The sequence below is a fragment of the Gopherus evgoodei genome, chromosome 10 (assembly GCF_007399415.2).
Source record: "Gopherus evgoodei ecotype Sinaloan lineage chromosome 10, rGopEvg1_v1.p, whole genome shotgun sequence".
Taxonomy (NCBI): Eukaryota; Metazoa; Chordata; order Testudines; family Testudinidae; genus Gopherus; species Gopherus evgoodei.
In genome coordinates this window covers 67,764,899-67,789,274 of record NC_044331.1, presented here as the reverse complement: position 1 = coordinate 67,789,274, position 24,376 = coordinate 67,764,899, and the positions used below count along the sequence as shown (strand labels likewise).

The 24,376-nt window shown below is 50.0% G+C and overlaps 1 protein-coding gene across 1 annotated transcript in view; it reads right to left on the bottom strand.

Moving 5' to 3' along the window:
- XYLT1 (xylosyltransferase 1) overlaps window positions 1-24,376 on the bottom strand; it is a 347,177-nt gene that overhangs the window by 11,433 nt on the left and 311,368 nt on the right. The window contains exon 11 of the mRNA XM_030578349.1: window positions 5,584-5,917. Within this exon, the coding sequence (XP_030434209.1) occupies window positions 5,584-5,917 (334 nt within the window). The remainder of the gene's footprint in view (window positions 1-5,583; window positions 5,918-24,376) is intronic.

Sequence of the window (24,376 nt, the reverse complement as noted above, 5' to 3'; positions counted from 1 at the left end):
ACTGGGGTGCACCTATTGTTAACCTGCAGAACAAAGTGAGGACTGGCATTGCCCTGAGGAGGTTAGTTGGGAGACTAACATGCTAGTGTAAGTTAACCACTGCAATTCTCTCTCGCAGTTGCTGGAGGCAGGAGATAACAAGGCAACTCACAGTCCTGGGCACCCCAAGAATGAATCACACTTGCCTCTTTCCTTCGCATATGGTGCAGCACACTCAGGGAATAGAGCACATGATCACTGTAGCACAGAGTCAGACGCTTTCTCTTTGCTAAGACAAAACTTGTGTTTAGGTGAGCTGTGCTAAACAGGAGCAATTTACCCCTGCTCTGCCCTCAAATACTGAGCCTGCCCCACAGAGACAGTCCTAACGACTACTTTCTACAACCTCTTCACTCTTACATGCAGGATTCCATATAACACGACACTTTTACCTACATAACACCCGCACAACACCCTCATATCCCACCTCCTTGCTGACAATCTCCATGGCAAGATGACCCCTTCACATTGCTGCTGACATGTTACACAACTCAGCGCTCAAATGAGGTAAACTGCATCGCTCAGGGTATACATGCACTAGTTTTCTTTTATATGTAGTGAGAGGCAGGCACAGGCACTTAGACCATGTCCCTGCCCCACAGGTACAGGGCTCCCCAGATCACCTCATATCACGACAGCTCTGCCAAACTTCTCCGCCATTCAGTACAGCTACACCTGACCCAAGGAATGCAACTGGAGAGCACCACATAAATCCAAGTGGCTTTTGCCAGCTCCAAGTGACAGAGTTAAAGTTGTGTTGGTATGTACCTTAGCTCTGTATTTCCTGGTTTTCAGAAGCTTAAGTCTGGGTTCAGAGGTACGAGTTTTGCTGAACTTGACATTCTGGAAAGGCACTACAAGGACTGAACTTTGTGTTAAGAAAGATTTTTTTTTTGTCAGTGAATTTACCACCTCTCCCAGAGAGAGTCAAAGCTCCTGTGCTTATAAGGCAATTCATCCAACTAGGGAAAAGAAATAGCACCATGTGATTTAACAGACCCTTTGCAACAGCCGGCTCGAATGTTGAATGGTGCATATCCAGTAACCACACAAGACTCTTCCTGATGAGTGAACAAAATAAAATAATAAAAGTAAAAGCATTAGTGGCAGATCCCTGGTCTGGCCTAAGGGCAAAGCATTGCTGAAAGGGTGGCTGCCTGTGTGGCTCCCTAGTTCTGGAGTTGGCAAGGGACCGGCTTCCCCCCTGCACTTCAGGTTATTCCTGGCTCTCTTGGGAATGTTTCAGTACCTGGGGATCACAAGAGGGCATTGGCATTTGTTCCTATTCCCTCCTCCCTAGTGACATATTCTATACTAGGTCCGGTAGAGGGTGGAGTAGAGCTGATTACAAGGGATTTCCAAGGTAGCCCAGTGAGCTTTGTAGTGCTGGACTGGCACAAAGCAGCTGGACCACAGAGGAGTACTGGTGCCTGACTTATTTATTCTGTGAATTATTTTCTCAGCTCGAACATTCACTGTAGTTTTGCCACCGCAAAAGAAATGGTGCGACTAAAACCTGTTGTAAATTGCTTATTCTCAAAAAGGGGTTTTAACAATCAAATGGTACTTAACGGAATATCAGTCCTAGTAAGTAGCAAGACAACAGACAGTAGGAGTTTGGGTGTCTAGCAAGATATGAAGTGATGCTGAGTGCCTTCAGCAGATACAAAGTGTGCACGAATCAGCACAGTGTGCATGGTCTGAAGTGTTCTATTCTCATTCAAAATTGAGATTAAAACCAGAAATGCAAGATATTTCCAAGTCATAAAACATAATTCTAACAGATATACTTATAACTGGTGAGAATGTAAAAGTAAAATCAATGTCTCTGTGAGTTGCGAGCAGGGGTTTGGTAGGTTTTCCGGCTCCCAGATTCTTGTGTTCTGTGTCATCACATCGTCTCTGTAACCATCTTCTTTTTTTTCTGTCCCCCCCCCGCGAACTCCGCACAGAGGTTTAATCTTTGTGGCATTCTGGTTGCCCTTAGCAACTGTCCTATGCCCTCATTAATTGGAAATTTAAAAAGGCATTCTTCATTTAGATGTTGAAGTAAACTAAACCTGGTGGGTAGCTTTGCCAGAATTATTTTTTTCCAATACAGTGTGAGTGTTGTGAATCACAATATAGGAATGAACACATTTTTTTTGATTATCTATCAGAGATCTGAGTGTGGTGTTCTTCCTTTCATGCAAATAGTAAATGAAAAACCCTTTCAAGGAAAGTTCTGAACTTTTAGCTTATCTTACATGAATTGATAGATTTAATGCAAGTCCTTGCTTAGATTTAACTCTGCTGTGATTTCTGAGACAGAGTTTCTTAGCTTTGCTGTGAGAAGCATGACCTGGTTAGTTGTCTTTTTGCTTTAACTGTTGCTACTGTGTATTTCACGGCAAAGTCATTACAACTTTGTGTGTGTAAACGGATAATGTTAACGCAGTATTCCCTGTACTTTATTCAGGAAATATTGCCCAATCTGTGATAACATTCATTGCTTGCAAAGGGAACTGTAAAGATTTTAAATAGTTTTCCCTGTAACACAGAATACTTTGCATTCACATACTATCACTTTCCAGTGCCAAAGAACACTGCAAAATTAAGTAATTTTCAAAACACCTCAGTGGGTTAGGTAAATATGTTTTATTACCACGATCCTCCTTCTTTTAGGCAGGCAAACATTTCCACCCACACAAGGGGTATTTGCCCTTGTAGGTTAGGCACAGGGAATTGTGCATGACTGCCTCTGAAAATCTGGGTAAAAGCGATTTACCAAAGGCCTCAGTAGAAGTCAGAGTAAGGACTAGAACTCAAATAGTTCCTTGTTACTCAGTCCTCTATCCCACATCTCCATCACAACTGGAACCTGATCCAAAGCCCCTTGAAGTTAATAGATGGATTCTCACTAACTGCAGTGGGCTTGACTCAAGCCCCCATTCTTCATCTTCAGTGAGGAGATACAGGGAATCCTACATTTTTTCAGGACTGGAAAGTCTGATGGCTTGATTTTCCACATGAAGCATCCAAAAATGCACACACGCGCGCACACACACAGAGAGGAACCCACTGACTGTGTGCACCAATCAGGTGATCTAACCAGAGGCCCCATCACTGTAGTTCTGCAGCAACCACTGGTCAAGTCAGGCATGTAATTATCCATGTGTGGGCAACTGCCTGATTTGTGCAAACATTCCCTGCAACTGCAAGTGCAAACTATGCACAGTATTGTGGACACATTTTTGGTGTGTAGTTGGTGTGTGCCTTAGTTTGGAAGTGAGATCCTATATCTACAGTATGCTGGAAAAATGGGTCTAGCATTAAACCAAACACGTACAGTACTGAAATGTACTATGAAGCCAGTTTTTGGAGCAATAATTCATTTTCCAAGGCAGAACATATGACAAGTATTCTAGCATTTAGAAAATCTCTTAATAAAAATGAATTGCTCTGTTCTGTTGACAGTTCCTGAACGTGATGCTGATATGTAATTTTTTTTTCAATCTTAAGACAAGACTAATAGCATTGTTCCTTGATTCTATAAGCCTTTTTTTGGCAGCCTTTGTATTGTTTGTAACTGTAACAGAAATTGTTCCTTTAGAAGTTCTAATTTTTCTGCCATAGCTGTGCAATGCCCCTATTTGGCACAGAAAACTGTTTAAATAATAAAGTGGTGACAAACTTACAAAAGCTGGGAAATCAAAGCTAAATGACAATTTTCCGCCTGGAGCACAACATTGTGCCTGAGTGGGAAAACAACAGAGATTTTCATTGTGAATGCTGATATACCCTTAACTACAGTGGTGTCTCTCTATCTGACCCTGGAATTAATTTCTCTTTCATTTTCACATCAAACTTCTGAGATAACACGTCACTAGCAAAGCACTCCTGATGCTTTTTTGCTTGCTTGCTTTTAGCAAACAATATTGCTTCCAAGCTTTATATCCAACACCTGTAGTAAATTACAATTACCACAGTAACTCTGGCTGTTTAACAAAAAGTATATAGGCCTTATCTTCTCCCACTGAAGTCAATGGGTCAATTTTTTTGTCTGTTACATCAGTGTAAATCTGGAGTAACTCCACTGAAATCAATGGACCCATTCTGGATTTAGAATTTGAACCACTGCAAGTTTGGTCTTTGACTTCACAGAGAGAAGCCTCCTGAGTAAAGTCTGGGAAATGCTTGATTGTCCACTGGGATCCAGAGCAATGTAGCGAAAAGCAGCAAGTTTGTAACTGCTACCACAGCTTGGGTATGTACCACATCTTCTACTCAACCTATTCAGACAGTTAAATTAGCAAAGAACATAGAATAAATTAATTTAAAAGAGACAAATCAGTAACACCCACATTTAGGAGCTGGTTGACTCAAGTCCCAAAAATGTATTCCATCCAAACATGTTAGAAGGAAAAAATCAGTAATTTAGCTGTTCTGGTAAAAAAAATATGTGGAATCAAGCTCCTGTTGAGGAAGATTAGGATTGCACTTGCTCTCAGCAGTTGCCTGGTGATATTTGCATTACTGAAGCAGCATGTTACACTGTAAGGTAAATGCCTGACTCAGTTTATTTGCTCCTCTGTCAGAAAAACGAAGAATTTCTGAAAACTAAATAGGATAGTTTATATATTTGGCCACTTTACAATGGCTGATGCTATGAATATTAATGACATTTCACAGTGTAAAAAAAAGTATGCCAAAGATATTCACAGCAACAAACTTGTTCTGATCTCACAGGTGTGACTTGGAAGTGCATAGGCCAATATACTTGATACATGCTAAAGAATATTCAAATAAATGGATTTTCTAATGGAAACTGCAGTCAGCTCTAACAGTATTAGAGAGGAATAGATGGTTCAGACAGCTAGATGATTCTGTGGTAGGAAAAGTAGTACCTTTCTTTTAAGAGAATAAGCTTTGGTTTGGTCTTAAGCATTTTGGGGTCATCTACAATTTCAGATGCACAGGATCTTATCTTGAGTGTACAGGGAAGGGCTAGACAGCTATGAGGAAAGGTTGGAACAGTTGTTTGAGAAGGACACATCACAGGTAATTTTGATGAATCCAACATTTCATAAGCTAATATTCTTACCACTATACACAAGGACTTTATCACGCAAACAATATAAACAGCGTAAACCTCTTTGAACAAATAAGTGAAAACAGCAGCAATGAAAGGAAATTGTCTATTCCTGTTCACTTGTATTCTTACATTATGGTTTGCATAGTTGCTCTTTGATTATGAAATGTCTAAAAGTTCTTTAGGTTCTGGATTGTGCATATTTTAAATCCTTTATTTTATAGAAATGAATGGTCTTTTGTCCAAAGTTCCTATGTTTTGCAGAATGGATTCAGCTACTTTCACTCATCTTCAAAACACAAGCTTCTTCAGATTTAATATCTAAACTATTCCTTTTGTTGGTACTTTTCCTGTGTAGCGGTACTGTGATTTTTAATCACAGCATTGACAGTGAATGAAATAGTCTTTGATACTAGTATTTTACATCTATTCTGAAAACTTTAATACCTACTGTACTTACAGAAACCACTTACCTTGTTTGATAGGTTGCCTGCTGGAGAATGTAAGAGGAGTAACGAGGAATTTGGTTTCAGCTACAGGTACCCAGTGGTGCAGAATTTTAATAGTCCAGACTCCAGGCCGCAGTGGCAAATTCAAAGGTGGTTTGTAGTGAGTAAATTCTGCACTGGATTCAATAAGGATATCATATGTAGCTGCGATTACATTGATAGGATCCACCCAGATCACAGTGACTGTGACATTAGGGCCTTTTCCCCACTTCTGCATGCCAACTGGTTCGTCCATCGGCCCAATAAGTCCTCCAAAGTTCCGAAATATCCTTTCCTTGGCATCCCAGTCAGTGCCAATCTGAAATTAAAGACAATATTACGACTACTGTTGTCTCTGTAAACAAATCTAAGATCCTGATCCTGCAAATTCTATCCTACTCTCATTGACAGGACTATTCACATGCTTAAACTAAAAATGTGTGTATATATTTCTAGTATCAGGGCATAAATCTATGTTATTTACAGAAATACACACATAGTACCTCTGGACAATGACATGAATCAGGATCTGTCAGTGTTATAATACTGGCATTAAAACATGCTTTGAATGGAAATTCAACAAACAAACTTAAATTTGGTAGCAAGATTTTTAAAAATGAAAAAAAGCCCATTTGCAAATATTAAAGTTTGCAGATTTTTGATCCAGAATGAGAACTTAGAACATGTAGTGTTCAAGCAATAATAAAAAAGATTAATTTATGGTCCAAACGTAGCTACTGAATATTCAGTGCAGTAGCTTTTGTCTTTAATCCATGCGCATTGCCCGGTACAGACACTTTGTAATGAGAAATCAGAGCTTTTTAATGTATTGTAAGAAGTAAGCACAAATTAGCTTGACAGGGGAGCTTAGTTTTTACACATGGACACATTAGCAGGAAATGCTCAGTCCTGAGCTGGATGCTCAGAAGACCATGTAGACATGTAAATGCCTGTTTTAGGTACATAATTGCTGATTTGGGCAGTGAGATGTTCTGTTGAGATGCTCATGTTTCAAAAGTTAAAGCAAGAACTGCAATGAGTCCAATGACCTCATATGGGTCTGAGTGAGCCTTTGACTAGACACTGTATGAACGGGAGAGGTTCTCTCTCTATTTTGTTTTGCTTTTGTTGTTGAAAGAGGAAAATTAATTTGGAAAAATCTATAGTCAGAGAAAGGTAAGGAAACCGCAGACTCAGACTGAATTCCTATGCCACTCTTTTGCCCAGCACTGTTCATTAACCAAACATATTATACTGAACCTTGATCACCAGAATCGTGTCGTTTGGGCCCGATCCAGTTGCTTCCAAAGTCAACGGCTTCAATGGAACTTGACTCAGGCCCTACTTAATTTACAGATCAGACACTGCCCCCCAGCTCCTCAGGAGTCACAGCACTCCCTTCCTGATTGGTACCAGGGGATTATTACTGGTAAGCCCTATTCTTACTGTCACGGCATTAACGTTCTTCTTTTATTTACTAGCAGTAAAGTAGCTGATTCACATCCCACAGTAAATATTTAATAGACCTTTCATTTTCCTAGCAGCTTTCATATTTCAGTGCTCTTAATATGGGATTTAATGGCTCACCTGTAACCCACGGATAATGTGAATTTACCAGCCTTTGCTTATACATTAAAGAGAGACTGTAAACAGATAGCACACAGGCATATATAATAGTCAGCCCTTTCTGAAAGGCATTTTTTTCATCCAAACTGCCTATTATAGCATATGTTTATGTATAAACATCTAGCTGTGGACAGCCACACACACATGCGCAGGAGCCTTCCTTCCTGGATGACTAAGGTGCTAAAGGAGCATTCAAGGAAGACAAGGCCATTAGGGAGAAAGTAAATGAATCCTCTGCATCAGTCTTCACTGCAGAGGATATGGGAGGATCCTGACACCTGAGCCATTCTTTTTAGGTGGCAAACCTGAGAAATTGTCCCAGATTGAGATGTCAGCAGAGGAGGTTTTGGAACAAACTGATAAATTAAACAGTAACTAGTCACTAGGACCAGATGGTATTCACCCAAGAGTTCTGGAGGAACTCAAATATGAAATATATTAACTGTGGTATGTAACCTAAACCTATGCCAGTGAGCAGCGGATAGCTAATGTAACACATATTTTTAGAAAATAGTTTCAGAGACAGTCCTGGCAATTACAGGCCGGTGAGCCTAACTTCAATAGCAGGCAAACTGGTTGAAACGATAGTAAAGAAGAAAATTATCGGACACACAGATAAATATGGAATGTCGGGGAAGAGTCAACACGGTTTTTGTAAAAGGAAATCATGCCTCATCAATCTATTGGAAATTTCTGAGGGAGTCAACAAGATTGTGGACAAGGTGTCCCACTGGATACAACATACTTGGACTTTCAGAAAACCTTTGACAAGGTCTCTCACCAAAGGCTCTTAAGCACAGTAAGCAGTTATGGAGTAAGAGAGAATGTCCTCTCATGGATCAGTAACTAGTTAAAAGATAGGAAATAAAGCGTAAGACTAAACGGGCAGTTTTCAGGTTGCAGAGAGGTAAATAGTGGGATCCTCCCAGGATCTGTACTGAGACAAGTGCTGTTCAACATATTCATAAATATGAATATGAATATGAATATGGAAAATGAGGTGAATAGTGAGGTGGCAAAATTTGCAGATGATACAAATTACGTAAGACAGTTAAGTCCAAAGCTCACCGCAAAGAGCTACAAAGGGATCTCACAAAATTGGGTGACGGGGAGACAAAATGACAGATGAAATTCAATGCTGACAAGTGCAAAGTAACGCTTACTATAAAAACATATTCCCAACTATACATACAAAATGATGGGTTCTACATTAGCTGCCACTACTCAAGAAAGAGATTTTGGAGTCATTGTGGATAGTTTTCCAAAAACGTGATCAGTGTGAAGTGGCGGACAAAAAAACTAACAATGTTAGGAACCATTAGGAAAGGTACAGATAATGAAACATAAAAATGTCATAATGCCCACAACTTTAATATTGTGTAAAGTTCTGGTCACCCCATCTAACTGGAAAAGGTGCAGAAAAAGGCAATGAAAATAATTAGGGGTATGGAACAGCTTTCATACGAGAGGAAATTAAAAAGACTCAGACTTTTCAGTTTAGAAAGAGATGACTCAGGGGGATATGAGAGAGATCTATAAAATCAGGAATGGTGTGGAGAAAAAGTGTTGTTTACCCCTTTACATAACCCAGGGGTCACCCAGTGAAATTAATAGGCAGCAGGTTTAAAACAAACAAAAAGATGTACTTCAGTCAACCTGTGGAACTTGTTGCCAAGGAAGAAAGGTCCATCAGTGACTATTTGTCAAGATGGTCGGGGATGCACACCCACACTCTGGCTGTCACTAAACCTCCAAGTGCCAGAAGTATCTGGCACTGTATGCTGTCAAAGACAAGATACTGAGCTAGAGGCTGATTGGTCCGACCCAGTATGGCCGTCCCTAAGTTATGATAATGTTTTTCCTTCCCACGAGGGTAGTGACCAGCCAAATCTGGCCTGCCACTAGACTCTTGAACTCTCTAAGTTCTCATCTTGTCTTAGGAGAACTAGCCACCCAAATACAATGTTTAGGTGCTGATGATATACAGCAGTACAATCTCTGGGTATGCACTGCCATCAACAAGTAGGCCCCAAAGCCACCCACTCCACCCACACTGACTGAGGCGATCGTCACGGTTTATAGGTGAACTCCTGCAGATGAAGGGCACAGGCAGAAAGCTAGAATGCCAGTAGTGCAATAACACTCTCAATCCATCTTCCAGCAGCAAAAACGCCTCTTACAGGACTACATCACTGCAGCAAAGGAGGTAAAATGAGCCTTTTACTTCTCCAAAATCAATGAAGCAGAATCATGGCCAGTAGAGCCTATTTCACATAGTGAACTGGCTAACCCAGACTTCACAGCCCAGACCCAAGCATCCACTTCTCTGATAAGATCAACTGCGTTACTATGGAGCTAAATGGGAAAAGACAGTTACTCACCTTTGTAACTGTTGTTCTTCGAGATGTGTTGCTCATATCCATTCCAGTTAGGTGTGTACGCGGCGCGTGCACGTTTGTCGGAGAAACTTTTACCCTAGCAATCCAGGCGGGTCGGCTGGGCGCCCCCTGGAGCGGCACCGCTATGGCGCCCCATATATATCCCAACCAACCCGGCCACCCTCCAGTTCCTTCTTGCCGGCTACTCCGACAGTGGGGAAGGAGGGTGGGTTTGGAATGGATATGAGCAACACATCTCGAAGAACAACAGTTACAAAGGTGAGTAACCATCTTTTCTTCTTCGAGTGATTGCTCATATCCATTCCAGTTAGGTGATTCCCAAGCCTTAGCTAGGCGGAGGGGTCGGAGTGAGATGTGGCGGTATTTAAAACTGCTACGCCAAAGGCCGCATCATCTCTTGATTGACGGACTAGTGCATAGTGTGCGGTGAATGTGTGGACCGATGACCAGGTCGCTGCACGGCATATCTCCTGGATAGGCATGTGTGCCAGGAAGGCCGCCGCCGATGCCTGAGCTCCCGTGGAATGTGCCGTGAGGTGGCCAGAGGGGACATGAGCTAGATTGTAGCATGCGCGAATGCATGCAGTCACCCAGGAGGAAATCCTCTGGGAGGAGATTGGTAGGCCCCTCATCCGTTCTGCGACCGCCACAAAGAGCTGAGGAGACTTCCGGAATGGCTTTGTTCGCTCAATGTAGAAAGCGAGTGCTCTGCGTACGTCTAAGGAATGTAGCTGCTGGTCCCTCCGAGAGGAGTGGGGCTTCGGCAAGAAGACCGGGAGGAAGATGTCCTGGTTAGTGTGGAAGGCAGACACAACCTTAGGGAGGAACGCCGGGTGGGGTCGCAGGTGTACTTTGTCCTTATGGAAGACAGTGTAGGGTGGGTCCACTGTGAGAGCTCTCAGCTCGGAGACCCGCCTGGCCGATGTAATGGCCACCAAGAAGGCCGTCTTCCATGACAGGTACGTGAGCGAGCAAGTCGCCAGTGGCTCAAATGGTGGAAGTGAGAGCCTGTTTAGGACCAAGTTAAGGTCCCAGGTGGGAGCAGGGCGGCATGCGGGGGGGGGGTAGAGATGCTCCAGGCCTTTAACAAATCTAGCGACTAGGGGGTGGGAGAATACAAAGCGGCCACCCTCTCCTGGTCGAAAGGTGGATATGGCCGCTAAGTGCACCTTTAAGGAGGATGTCGCCAGGCCCTGCTGCTTAAGGTACCAGAGGTAGTCTAGGACCATGGGAATCGGGGCCTGCGTAGGGTTCACCCCCTGAGTAGCACACCAGCAAGAGAAACGTTTCCACTTGGCCTTGTACGTTGAGCGAGTGAACGGCTTCCTGCTGTTAAGGAGGATATGTTGGACCGGTGCGGAGCAGCTGAGCTCCGCCGCATTCAGCCATGCAGGAGCCACGCCGTGAGGTGGAGGTCTCGTAGGTCCAGGTGACAGAGCCTGCCGTGATCCTGAGTGATCAGGTCTGGGTGGAGAGGGAGGGGGATTGGAGAGTCCACAGACAGGTCCAGCAAGGCAGTGAACCAGTGCTGTCTGGGCCACGCAGGTGCGATCAGGATTAGATGTGCTTTGTCCCTGCGTAGTTTCAACAGGACCTTGTGCATCAGAGGGAACGGAGGGAAGGCATACAATAGGTGGTGGGTCCATGGCAGGAGGAATGCGTCCGTGATCGCCCCGGGGAGAGAACTTGAAAGGAGCAAAACTCCTGGCACTTCCTGTTGGACTTGGTCGCGAAGAGGTCTATGCGGGGAAATCCCCACATCTGGAAGACGGAATGGATGACATCCAGTCTGATCGACCATTCGTGGCATAGGAAGGATCGGCTGAGTCTGTCTGCCAATGTGTTCCTGACTCCTGGAAGGAAGGATGCCACCAGATCTATTGACTGGGCTATGCAGAAGTCCCAGAATCGAATGGCTTCCTGACATAGGAGAGACGAATGGGTTCACCCCGTTTGTTGATGTAGTACATGGCCGTTGTGCTGTCCGTGAGTACGGAAACACAACGGCTGTGCAGACGTCGGTGAAACGCCTGGCAGGCGAGGCGGACTGCCCTCAACTCCCGGACGTTTATGTGGAGTGACAGCTCTTGGGACAACCAGAGGCCCTGGGTACGTAGGTGCCCTAGGTGGGCCCCCCACCCCAGGGATGCATCGGTTGTTAGAGTCATCGACGGTGGCTCTGGATGGAACGGCATCCCCGCACACACTAGGGATGGGGTCAGCCACCAGTCGAGGGAGCGGAGAGGGCCTGAGGGGACCGTCACCAGTACATCTAGGTGGTCCCTGCCCGGGCGGAATACGGAATGAAGCCACGTTTGGAAGGGCCTCATTCGGAGCCTGGCATACCTCGTTACGTAAGTACATGCGGCCATATGCCCCAGTAGTGTGAGGCAGGTGCGAGCTGAGGTGACTGTGGAGGCTTGCAAGTTCCGTATGAGCAAGGTGATAGTCTGGAAGTGGGGCTGAGGTAAGTAAGCCCTGGCTTGAGTAGAGTCCAGGGTCACGCCTATGAAGTCCAACCTCTGTGTGGGGACCAGGCTGGACTTCTCGGCATTGAGAAGCAGGCCTAGCTGGGAGAAGAGGTCTGTAACCACCGCGACATGTTGCCGCACCTGCAACTGGGAGGACCCCTTTAGGAGCCAGTCGTCGAGGCACGGAAACACGTGGATTTTCTGCCGACGGAGATGGGCGGCCACAACGGCCATGCACTTGGTAAACACCCTCGGGGCTGTGGAGAGGCCGAAGGGTAGGACTGCGAATTGTAAGTGCTGATGTTTGACCGTGAAGGTACTTCCTGTGCAGTGGAAAGATGGCAATATGGAAGTACGCGTCCTTCATGTCGAGGGCGGCATACCAGTCTCCAGGATCCAGGGATGGGATAATGGTTCCCAGGGAGATCATGCGGAAAAGACGGTTACTCACCTTTGTAACTGTTGTTCTTCGAGATGTGTTGCTCATATCCATTCCAGTTAGGTGTACGCGCCGCGCGTGCACATTCGTCGGAAAACTTTTACCCTAGCAACTCAGTGGGCCGGCAGGTCGCCCCCTAGAGTGGCGCCACCATGGCGCTCCATATATACTCCTGCCGGCCCACCCGCTCCTCAGTTCCTTCTTGCCGGCTACTCCGACAGTGGGGAAGGAGGGCGGGTGTGGAATGGATATGAGCAACACATCTCGAAGAACAACAGTTACAAAGGTGAGTAACCGTCTTTTCTTCTTCGAGTGATTGCTCATATCCATTCCAGTTAGGTGAATCCCAAGCCTTACAAAGGCGGTGGGGTCGGAGTGAAATGTGGCAGAATAAAACTGCCGAGCCAGAGGCTACAGCCTCTCTTGAACCAGGGCATACTGCGAAGCAAAGGTAAGGACCGAGGACCAATGGAGCTTCGCGACAGGTCTCGTGGGTAGAAACACGAGCCAGCAAGGCGGCAGATGAAGCCTGAGCCCTGGTAGAATGCACGGTGATGTGGCTTGGGGAAATATGAGCCAAATCATAACAAGTGGGGATGTCCGCCATCACCCAAGATGAGATCCTCTGAGAGGAAAACAAGCAAGCCCTCCCTTTGGCCCGCTACCGGGGCAGAGCTGGGGCACCTTAGGAAATGATTCTGTCAGCACAACTAATGCGAGCACTCCACAGATGTCCAAGGAGTGCAACGGTTATGCCCATTGCGTTGAGCTGTGGGTAACATAAAAGGCCAAAACACCTTAGGGAGGAAAGCCGGGTGCGGTCATAACTGCACCTTGTCTTTGTGGAACCTTCGTAAGAGCTCTGATCTCAGAGACCCGTCTGGCCAAGACTAGGTTGAGGCCCCAGGGCGGGGCTGGGCGGCGCACCCGAGGGTGCAAGCGCTCCAAGCCCTTGAGGGACCTCGAACCCATAGAGCGTGGGACACTGAACGTCCATCTTAGCCTGCTGGAAGGTAGGGATGGCTGCTGAGAGTATCCTCAGCGATGATACCGCCAGATCCTGCCGCTGAAGGCCAGAGGCAGGCCAAATAGAGGGGATCGAGACCTCAGCAGGAGCAAGATCGAGCGTACTGCAGCTGTAAAGGAAACGCTTCCACCTGGCTCGGTACGTTGACCAGGCGGAAGGCTGCCTGTCACCCCGACTCAGGTACGTGAGGCGAAGAGGCTGCAGGTCCAAGTGACGAAGCCTGTCATTGCCCTGAGTGATGAGGTCTGGGCTGACAGGCCGAGCAACGTGGTATGTCAGTGCTGCCTGGACCACTTTGGAGTGATCATGATGATGATGCACGCTCCGCCCCTGCGGAATTTGAGCAGGACGTAACGAACCAGTGGGAACAGCGGGAAGGCATAATGCAGTTGGCCGTTCCACGGCATCAGGAATGCGACCAAGATCGATTCCGAGGAGAGACCTTGGAAGGAGCAGAACAACTGGCATTTCCTGCACTCGCGGTGAGCGAACAGGTCTGTGCGAGGAACCATTTCCACTTCCGGAAAGCGGGACGCCTCACATGGGGCAGAGTGATGACTCGTAAGACAGGAAAGACCTGCTGAGTCAAAGAGATAAGACGTTCCGAACGCCTGGGAGAAAGGACGTCGCCAGCTCCATCGAGTGGGCCATGCAAAAGACCCGGAAATGGATGGCCTCCTGACAAAAAAGGGGGGAGGACTATGTCCCCCCTGAATGCTTATGAAGCACCTGGCCATTGTGTTGGCTGTAAACACCGAGATACAACGGCCTCGCAGCTGCCGATGGAACCCCTGGCATGCCAGGCGGACTACTCTCATTCTTGGGGCATTAATGAGGAATGCCAGCTCCCTAGAAGACCGAAGGCCTTAAGCTCGGAGGTGACCATGAGCACTCGAGCAGAGAGATGATGCGTCCGCCGTCAGGGGCAGTGAGGGCTGGGGCGGATGAAACCGCATCCTGTCCACACCAAGGAGGGAGTTAGCCACCACTCTAGGGAGCCTAAGGCGTTCGAGGGAAGGGTGACTACCATGACCATTGGCTCCCTGTCCAAGCGGTACGCCGAGGTGGGCCGGACTTGGAGAGGACGGAGGCGGAGCTTGGCGCGTTTGGTTACAAACTTGCGGGCAACCATGGACCCAGGAGACTGAGACAAGAACGAGCTGAGGTCGTTGGGAAAGCCTTCAGACCTCAGATGATTGATGCCATCGCCTAAAACCGCAGTTGCGATAAGCAGGCTCCGGCTAGGTAGGAGACCAAGATAGCCCCTAGGAAGCCCAACCTCTGCGTGGGAACCAGAGCGGATTGCTCTATTAGTAATCATCAGGCCTTGATCTGTGAATAAGACCGTGACGATGCCCACGGGCTGAGTGGTTTGTGTGTCAGAGTCTCCTCGGATAAGCGAATCGTCCCAATACGGAAAAACGCATATCCGACATAGCTACGGTAGGCGGCGACTATGGCCGTAAACCGGGAGTATTCACCGCTGGCTATAAAGCGGAGGCATCTCCCATGCGGAGGGAAGATGGCATTGCAAAAGTACGCGTCCTTCCTATCCAGGGCGGCATAGTAGCCCCCCGGAGGCAAGGATGGAATAATGGTTCCCAGGGATACCATGCAGAACTTCAACCTTATCCCAAACCGGTTGAGTCCATGCAGGACCAGGAAGGTCTGACCTGTGGTCGAGTGGGGGACTAGGGCATAACGGGAGTAAAACCCCTAACCCCTTTCGTCCGCTGAAGGGGGACAGGGCTGGAGCAATTTTAAGGTGGTACCTATGCTCCATCGTGCGCAGGACCCAGCGACCTAAAAGTAACTGGGGCCATGCCAGGAGAAAGCGGGATCAGGATCCCGTCCTGCGACTGGTACACCGCCCTCCGGTGAACCTTGGAAGGTCCGTCTTTGGTCCCAGTGGTAATTGCGAGGGACCTCGACTTTGGCTTTTTAGGGGGCCTGACGTTTGTCTGCGACCACCTTGGCCTTGCCGTTTTCCAGAGTTCTGCCTCTGGCTAGGCACAGAGTATGGCGGCTGGGGCCATAAAGGCCTGCGTTTGGTCGCAGGCGTATACATGCTGAGACGCATTAGGACCCTATTGTCCAGCAGGCTTCGCAGTCTGGGGCTGTCTCTGCCGCGAAGATGCCTTTACCAACAAAGGGTAAATTCTTTCCCCCGTCCTCCAAGACGGCAGCGAACTCTAGGTGGGAGGTTCGAGGGAGAAACTCCTCCACCCAGGTGCTATAATTATCGCAGCTAAGCAAGGCTTGTTGCTTCGCTACCCAGAGGTGCAGGGCCCCTGCAGAGTACACCTTGCATTCGCCAAGGCTCTTTCCGCTTCGGGGCTGGCGCCCGCTGGCCATGATATCAGGATCGTGGTCCTGAGCATAAAATCCGCGCATATGGGGTGACACGGATGCGTGTCCGGACGGCCATGGAGGTACTAAAAGAGGGCACGGGCCGAGTCCCTGACTCACTCGGACCTTGCCCAACTCGGCACCGGGGACCGGCATCGGGAGGCGTATCGGTACCTGGAACGAGATCCAGACCCGCAACCAGAACGGTGTCGGGAGGTCGACCGAGATCTCGAGGCTCGGAGAAGAGCTACAGGAGTCAAGGTACCTGCCCCGGTGCCAGATGTCGGAACGGTGCCGATAGCGGGTCGGCGAACGGGATACCGACCGGTGCAGTGAGTGTGACCAGTACCGAGGAAAACAGTACCGGGACTGCCAGTGGTGTCCGGCGTGCCGACAGGACTTGGAGCGTCTGCGGGACCGTGATCATAGACGGTGCCGCTCTGCTGTACTGACAGGGGACAGTCCCTTGAAGAGACTGTATTACCCGTACCGGCGGTGCCCGGGTCAGGCAGCACTGACTCCGTCATGGCACTGAGAGCCCTCGCCGTTGGTAACATCTCCGGCGCGCAGGGAACAGCAGGCTCAACCACAGTGCGTACTGGGGAGCTGTCAGGCACCGGATTCGACGGCCCTCGTGGGGCCGGGATCCATGGTACCGAGGTCATCAGAGCTTCGGTAGGTGCCGGTGCCGGGAGAACCGAGTTAGATAAGCCGTCTGGCTGGGGTGCCGTCAGCACTGAAGCAGCGGGAGTAATACGCTCAACCACGGCGCGTGCCGGGGAGCCGTCGGGCACCGGATTCTACGGCCCTTGCGGGACCGGGATCGACGGTGCCGAAGCAGGTGTCGGTGCCGGGCGATCCGACTTAGACTAGCCCTCTGGCCGCGGTGCCGTGGGCACGGAAGCAGCCGGAGAAGTAGCTCGACCACGGCGCGTGCCGGGGAGCTGTCAGGCACCGGATACTATGGCCCTTGCGGGACCGGGATCGACGGTGCCGACGTCATCGGTGCCGCAGCAGGTGTCGGTGCCGGGCGATCCGACGTAGACGAGCTCTCTGGCTGCGGTGCCGTTGGCACGGAAGCAGCCGGAGCAATACGCTCAACCACGGCGCGTGCCGGGGAGCCGTCAGGCACCGGATTCTACGGCCCGTGTGGGACCGGGATCGACGGTGCCGACGCCATCGGTGCCGCAGCAGGTGTCGGTGCCGGGCGATCCGACGTAGACGAGCCCTCAGGCTGCGGTGCCGTTGGCACGGAAGCAGCCGGAGCAAAACGCTCAACCACGGCGCGTGCCGGGGAGCCGTCAGGCACCGGATTCTACGGCCCGTGTGGGACCGGGATCGACGGTGCCGACGCCATCGGTGCCGCAGCAGGTGTCGGTGCCGGGCGATCCGACGTAGACGAGCCCTCTGGCTGCGGTGCCGCTGGCACGGAAGCAGCAGGAGCAATACGCTCAACCACGGCGCGTGCCGGGGAGCCGTCAGGCACCGGATTCCACGGCCCTTGTGGGACCGGGATCGACGGTGACGACGTCATCGGTGCCGTAGCAGGCGTCGGCGCCGGGCGATCCGACTAGACGAGCTCTCTGGCTGCGGTGCCGCTGGCACGGAAGCAGCAGGAGCAATACGCTCAACCACGGCGCGTGCCGGGGAGCCGTCAGGCACCGGATTCTACGGCCCTCGTGGGACCGGGATCGACGGTGCCGACGTCGTCGGCGCCGGGCGAGCCATCTTAGACGAGCTGTCTAGCTGTGGTGCAGCTGGCACAGAAGCAGCAGGAGCAGTAAGCTCTACCACGGCGCGAGCCGGGGAGCTGCCAGGATTCCCTGGTCCTGGGGGACTGGAATCGACGGAGCCGAAGTCATCGGTGCCTCTGCAGGCCGGATAACGCAACTGAGGCGAGCTCTCTGGCTGCGATGCAGGTGGCACGGAAGTAGCGGGAGCAGGGGGCTCAACCACGGTGCGTGCCGGGGAGCCGCCAGGCACCAGCAGGAATCGTAGACTCTCTCGACCTCGGAAGAAGGGAACGGTGCCGAGTCGACATCGGTGCCGGCGACGGTCGGTGCCGGAAGGCCTTGGTGGTACCGGCGGGGTCCGGTGCCGAGGAGGCGCTTCTGCCCGCCGCTTGAACATCGCTCCGCGCCCAAGGTGGAGGGGCAAGTGAAAGTCCCGCACCTTTTTGTTCTCGGCTTAAAAGCCTTGCAAATGGGGCACTTATCTGTCAAGTGTGATTCTTCAAACAGGAGTCATGTAGATCTCTCTTCGGCCGCGGCTTCTGGTAAGCCGGGCCCCTTTTGAAAATCTGGTGAGCCATGCATGGCTCCGGCACTGGGCTCATGGAAGGGGCTACTTCCTGAACCCCGCTAACTAAACTAACCATGTTAGCAAGGAAAACACGTATAACCATACAAATATATATATATAAAAGTGTTATAACTGCATAATTATATACGAGAAAACGAGTAGCTAGGGAAGTGGAGGTCAGCTAAGCCGCGCTCCACTGTTCCAACGACCGACACGGGCGGTAAGAAGGAACTGAGGAGCGGGTGGGCCGGCAGGAGTATATATGGAGCGCCATGGTGGCGCCACTCTAGGGGGCGACCTGCCGGCCCACTGAGTTGCTAGGGTAAAAGTTTTCCGACGAATGTGCACGCGCGGCGCGTACACCTAACTGGAATGGATATGAGCAATCACTCGAAGAAGAACTTCAGCTTGAGCATCCATTTGTTGAGGCCCCGCAGGTCTAGGATGGGTCTGAGACCTCCCTTGGATTTGGGGATCAGATAATATCGGGAGTAGAACCCCTTGCCTCTCTCGTCTAGAGGTACCTCCTCTATAGCTCCTGCTGCCAGGAGAGAACGAACCTCCTGCAGGAGGGTTTGCTCGTGAGAGGGGTCCCTGAAGAGGGACTGGGAAGGGGCCGGGAAGGGGGGGAGGAAGCAAATTGCAGGTGGTATCCTTGCTTCACCGTGCGTAGCACCCAGCGGTCTGAAGTTAAGCGGGACCACGCCGGGAGGAAGTGTAAGAGGCGGTTGGAGAAGGTAGGGGAAGGATCCTGTCTTGAGTCTGGCACACCGTCCCCGGGCACACCTTCAAAAGCCGGACTTGGAGCCCGGTGGTGCCTTGGGGGGCCCTTGGTTTTGGCCTCCCTGGGAGCAGGATTGGCGTCTGCCTTCCCCCCGGCCACGCCGTCTACTGAAGTCCTGCCTCTGGTGTGGTGGGAAGTTTGTGCGTCTTGCTTGGGGCCTGAAGGGTTTACGCTGGGTGGAAGGTGTATGCATCCCCAGCGAGCGTATGATGACTCTGTTGTCCTTAAGGTTCTGCAATTTGGAGTCTGTTTTATCCGAGAACAAACCCTTCCCGTCAAAGGGCAAGTCCTGGACGGTATATTGTAGTTCCGGGGGTAGGGTGGAGGCCTGAAGCCAGGAAATGCGCCTCATGGTGATTCCCGAGGCCAAGGTTCTGGCTGCTGAGTCAGCCGCGTCAAGGGAGGCCTGTAGAGAGGTCCTGGCCACCTTCTTACCCTCCTCCAGGAACACGTTAAATTCCGGGCGTGAGTCCTGGGGTAGAAGCTCAGAGAACTTACCCACCTCCGCCCATATATTATAGTTATAACGGCCCAATAGGGCCTGTTGGTTGGCCACACGGAGTTGCAAGGCCCCAGCTGAGTACACCTTGTGACCCATGATGTCCATTCGCCTAGCTTCCTTGGCTTTGAGGGCCGGTGCCTGTTGGCCGTGCCATTCCCTGTCGTTGACAGACTGGACAACTAGGGAGGAGGAAGGAGGGTGGACGTATAGGTACTCGTACCCCCGAGAGGGTACCATGTACTTCCTTTCCACTCCCTTAGCTGTTGGCGGAATGGAGGCTGGTGATTGCCAAAGGTTATCTGCGGTGGACTGGATAGTCTTGATGAATGGGAGGGCTACTCGGGTAGGTGCGTCCGCAGAGAGGATGCTCACTACCGGGTCCTCAACCTCTGGGACCTCCTCCACAGGTAGGTTGATGTTAAGGGCCACTCTACGGAGGAGGTCCTGGTGGGCTCTGAGGTCTATAGGTGGGGGCCCTGACACTGAAGACCCAGCCACGGCCTCATCTGGCGAGGAGGAGGAGGAGGATACTCGGGGATGAGGGCATCCTGTGTGGTCTCCTGCTCCTGGACTGGTTCCTGCTCCAGTTGACCCGGGGAGGCTGGTGGCGGCTGTTTGTCCGACTCAACCACGGGGGGGTGGGAAACAGTGGCCTCCGGTACCCGATGTTCTGAGGTGGCAGAACGGGTCTGGGGCACGGGGCCACCCTGGGTCTGATGATATGCCCAGGGTGTCCAAAAACCCCACTGTTGGGAACCCACGTCCTGCGGGCGGGGGTCCTGGAACACTCCCAGCGGTACTTCGGGATCTTGGTCCCATTCATAGTAGCTACCCGCCTGGGAGGATGCCGACATGCCTCTAGACGGCCATGGTGGAGCAGTGAAAGTTGGAGCCAAGGTTCCGACAGACCGTACACCTCTGGGTTGTGGTGACCGGTGTCGGTATTGGTGACGATGTCTAGAGCGAGATCGGGACCTGCGACCAGCTCGGTGCCGGGAGGTCGACCGAGATCTTGAGTCCCTCTGTCTCAATCTGCTCCTGGAGGTGCAGTATACACCGCGGTGCTGTGAGCTGGAGCAGTACCGCGAGTACCGGGTTGACGCTCAAGACGTCGACCGCTGCCGGGAGCGTGAGCAGTACCGAGGTGATCGGTGCCGGGAGCCTGACCGGTGCCGAGGTGATCAATGCCGGGAGCCTGATCGGTGTCGGGAGTCTGACCGGTGCCGAGACCGAGATCGCCGTCGAGAGTATGAGCGACGCCTCGATGCAGAGCGTCCGCGGGACCGCGATCTGGAGCGGTGCCGGTCTGCTATGCTGACCAAAGCCGGTCTGGTCAGGGTCGGTTTGCCCAATGAGTGTAGTACCCGCAGCGGCGGTGCCAGGGGTAAGGGCGGTGGCGCATCGGTGATCGTGATCAGATCCCTCGCTGCGGCAAACGTTTCCGGGGTAGATGGTGAAGCAGGCTCTACCGTGGTGGGCACCGGGGAGCCGCCAGGTGCCGGACTCGACGGCCCTCATGGGGTCGGAGTCAACGGTACCGGCTTAGACGGTGCCGCGGCAGGTATCGGTGCCGGGTGGTCCGTCTTTGGCGCAGGCTCTGACTGCAAGGCAGCTGCTGGCGGGATGGTTTGCGCCTTCGCCGTCTTCGACCTCGGGGAGAGGGAGCGGCTCGAAGCCGGTTTCGGTACCGACGGAGGCTGGTGCCGTGAGTCCTTGTTGGCAGCGCTCGGTGCCGTGGCGGTGCCCTTGCTTACCGGCTGACTTGTGCTTGGTGCCGAGGGTGGAGGTGTCAGGGCCGCTTCCATAAGGAGCTGTCTTAATCTAATGTCTCGCTCCTTCTTGGTTCTCGGCTTGAAAGACTTGCAGATCGAGCACTTAGCCGATAAGTGCGACTCCCCGAGGCACTTCAAGCAGGAGTCATGGGGGTCTCCAACTGACATCGGCTTGTGACAAGCCGAGCACTGCTTGAAACCCGATGAGCCGGGCATGAGCCCCGGCTCCCGGTGCGGGGAAGGGGGGGGTTCCCCGATCCCCTCAAACTACAACTAATAGCTACACTATTAACACTAACTAACTAACTGACTAATAATTATATATATATATAATAATTATATATATATATATATATATATATATACACACACACACATAACAATTAACTGTAACTACTATATACAATGAAGCGAAATGAGCTGCTAGGGAGTGTGGAGGTCAGCGAAGCCGTGCTCCACAGTTCCAACGACGGACACGGGCGGTAAGAAGGAACTGAAGGGTGGCCGGGTTGGCTGGGATATATATGGGGCGCCATAGCGGCGCCACTCCAGGGGGCGCCCAGCTGACTCGCCTGGATTGCTAGGCTAAAAGTTTCTCCGACAAACGTGTACGCGGCGCGTACACACCTAACTGGAATGGATATGAGCAATCACTCGAAGAAAGAAAATTCCCTGACCAGACTGTATTATCCACCTGAGTGTGGCCCTGTCACACTTTCTGAAGATCAAAAAGCCCTGAAAAATAAAATACAGCCACAGCCTATGGAATGGATCCATGACTCTCCTGGCTGTTAAAAGCCAGCAAACAACTATGCCCACTACTAACAGGAACGGTCAATGTCTTCTTCAGAGAAGCACACCAACCTAACCCCTTCAAAAATGCAATAGCTTGCCCAATCCTCAAGAAGCCTACCCTTAAATCCTGAAGACCTCTCAACTACTGTTCTGTCTCCAACCTCCCTTTCTTGGGCAAAATAATTCAGAAGCTAGTTACCTCCAACAACATGTGATATCAGCTAACATTCTAGATGTATCATAACTAGGATTCAGATCAGGACACGCCATAAAGACAGCTCTGGTGAGACTAAAAATGGCCTTCCTTTAGCCATTCACACAGACAAGAGCTCCATGCCCAGCAGAACTTAGACTGGCAATTAGTAGCTGCCCTCACCTCTGGGGATCTGCAGGGATCCATACTAACCTCTCTTCTCTTCAATTTTTACCTGAGAGCACAGAGAGACAGGGAGATGCCATGGACTCAGTGGCCAGCAGTGTGCTGCTGACACTTAACTACAGTAGAACTTCAGAATTACGAATACCTCGGGAATGGAGGTTGTTTGTAACTCTGAAATGTTTGTAACTCTGAACAAAACTTGATGAGTGTTCTTCCAAAAGTTTACAAGTTAACATTGACTTAATACAGCTTCGACACTTTACTATGTAGAACAAAAATGCTGCCTTTAGCCACCTTAATATAAATGAAACAAGCACAGAAACAGTTTCCTTACCTTGTCAAATCCTTTTTTTAAAAACTTTTCCCTTTTTTTAGTAGTTTACATCTAATATAGTATTATACTGTATTTGCTGCCCCCCACTTCTTTTTGGTCTCTGCCGCTGCCTGATTGCATACTTCCAGTTCCAAATGAGGTGTGTGGTTGACAGGTCAGTTTGTAACTCTGGTGTTCTACTGTATATATCTCATTCTCAAATGTCAGCATGCCTACCAGAAATCAGCTCTTGAATGAAAAGCAGCTGGCTGAAGCTGAATCCAGGAAAGACCGACATGATGTTTCTCAGAAAGGAGAAATGCTCTGAAGAAGTAGAAGAGTCACTGTCTCCACCTTCCACTGAAGGCATACCGTTCCAATCTGTCAGAATGGTGTAAAACTTGGGGACGCTCTTTGACTCCTCACTGAGCTTGGATGACCAGGTTAGCATCAGTATCTAAAAATGCCTGCTTTGTCCCTTCTTTCCGGACAAGGACCTGGCTGCAGTGATCCATGCCTTCGTCACCTATAGGCTGGATTACTGTAATTCACCAGATGGAAGCTGAATGTGAAGGTGATGCACAGGCACCAGCTGGTACAGAAATGCAGTTGCCTGCCTTCTCCATGGTTTAGGCCAGCAGGAGCACATCAAAACCCATACTGAGGTCCCTCCTCTGGCTCACAGCTGGTTTTTGATGCCAGTTTAAGGCTTTTGTCCTAATTTTCAAAGCAATTAGCGGATCAAGGCCCAGCAACACTACAGACCACATTTCGATCTATGAATGATCGACAGCTGCGCTCCTCCAGAACAACGCTCAACAGAAAGCCCAAGATGAAGCATGTGATAGCTGCGCATAAAACAATCTTGGACAAAGGGATCTGGCTACAGAACAATTTTCCAGAAGGGATCAGAGGAATCCAGATTGTCTTTAGGAAATGCTGCAAAACCTTCCTCTTCGACCAAGCCTTTCCATCATAAAAATGACACACACACACACACAACACTGACACCCCTTTCTACCAAATAAACCCCTGCTAATGAAAAAAAGCAACCACACAAAGACCCTACCTCAAGCAGAGATTTTACCCCAAAAAGGGAGACATGCCAGAGACTCAATAAAATCCACTAGGGACTTCGCTATTAATGTTATGTGGAAGATGGTCAGATACTACAATGATAGGCCAAAGCATAAAACTAAGATACTCTGAAATCCCATACCTCAGCCTAGACGTAGCATGAAGGAGTCCTTAGTCTAAGGAGTGAGGGGTATGTTGGAGACAGAGGTGTGGTACAGCTGGAGCGCAGTAAGCTCTGGCAGTCTCCAGCTTTGGTACATTCTTTTGGGGACCTCAGTTAAATGATGTATGTTAGAGCAGCCCAGGCACTGTTTTAATCTACATTGGGGCCAGGGCCACTGCAGATCAGTCCACAGAATCAGGAAATCACAACCAGCTTCTTGATGTCCCCCCTAGACACACACACTCTCTTGTGCTGAGCAGATTTCAGTGCAGGAGAGAGGCTGAAGCTTTCAAGTTGTAGCATTTTATAGTGAAGATAATTTTAAGCAATTTGGAGAACTTTTTATCCCTTCCTCCCACTGAGCCCTGCCCTAAAACATTC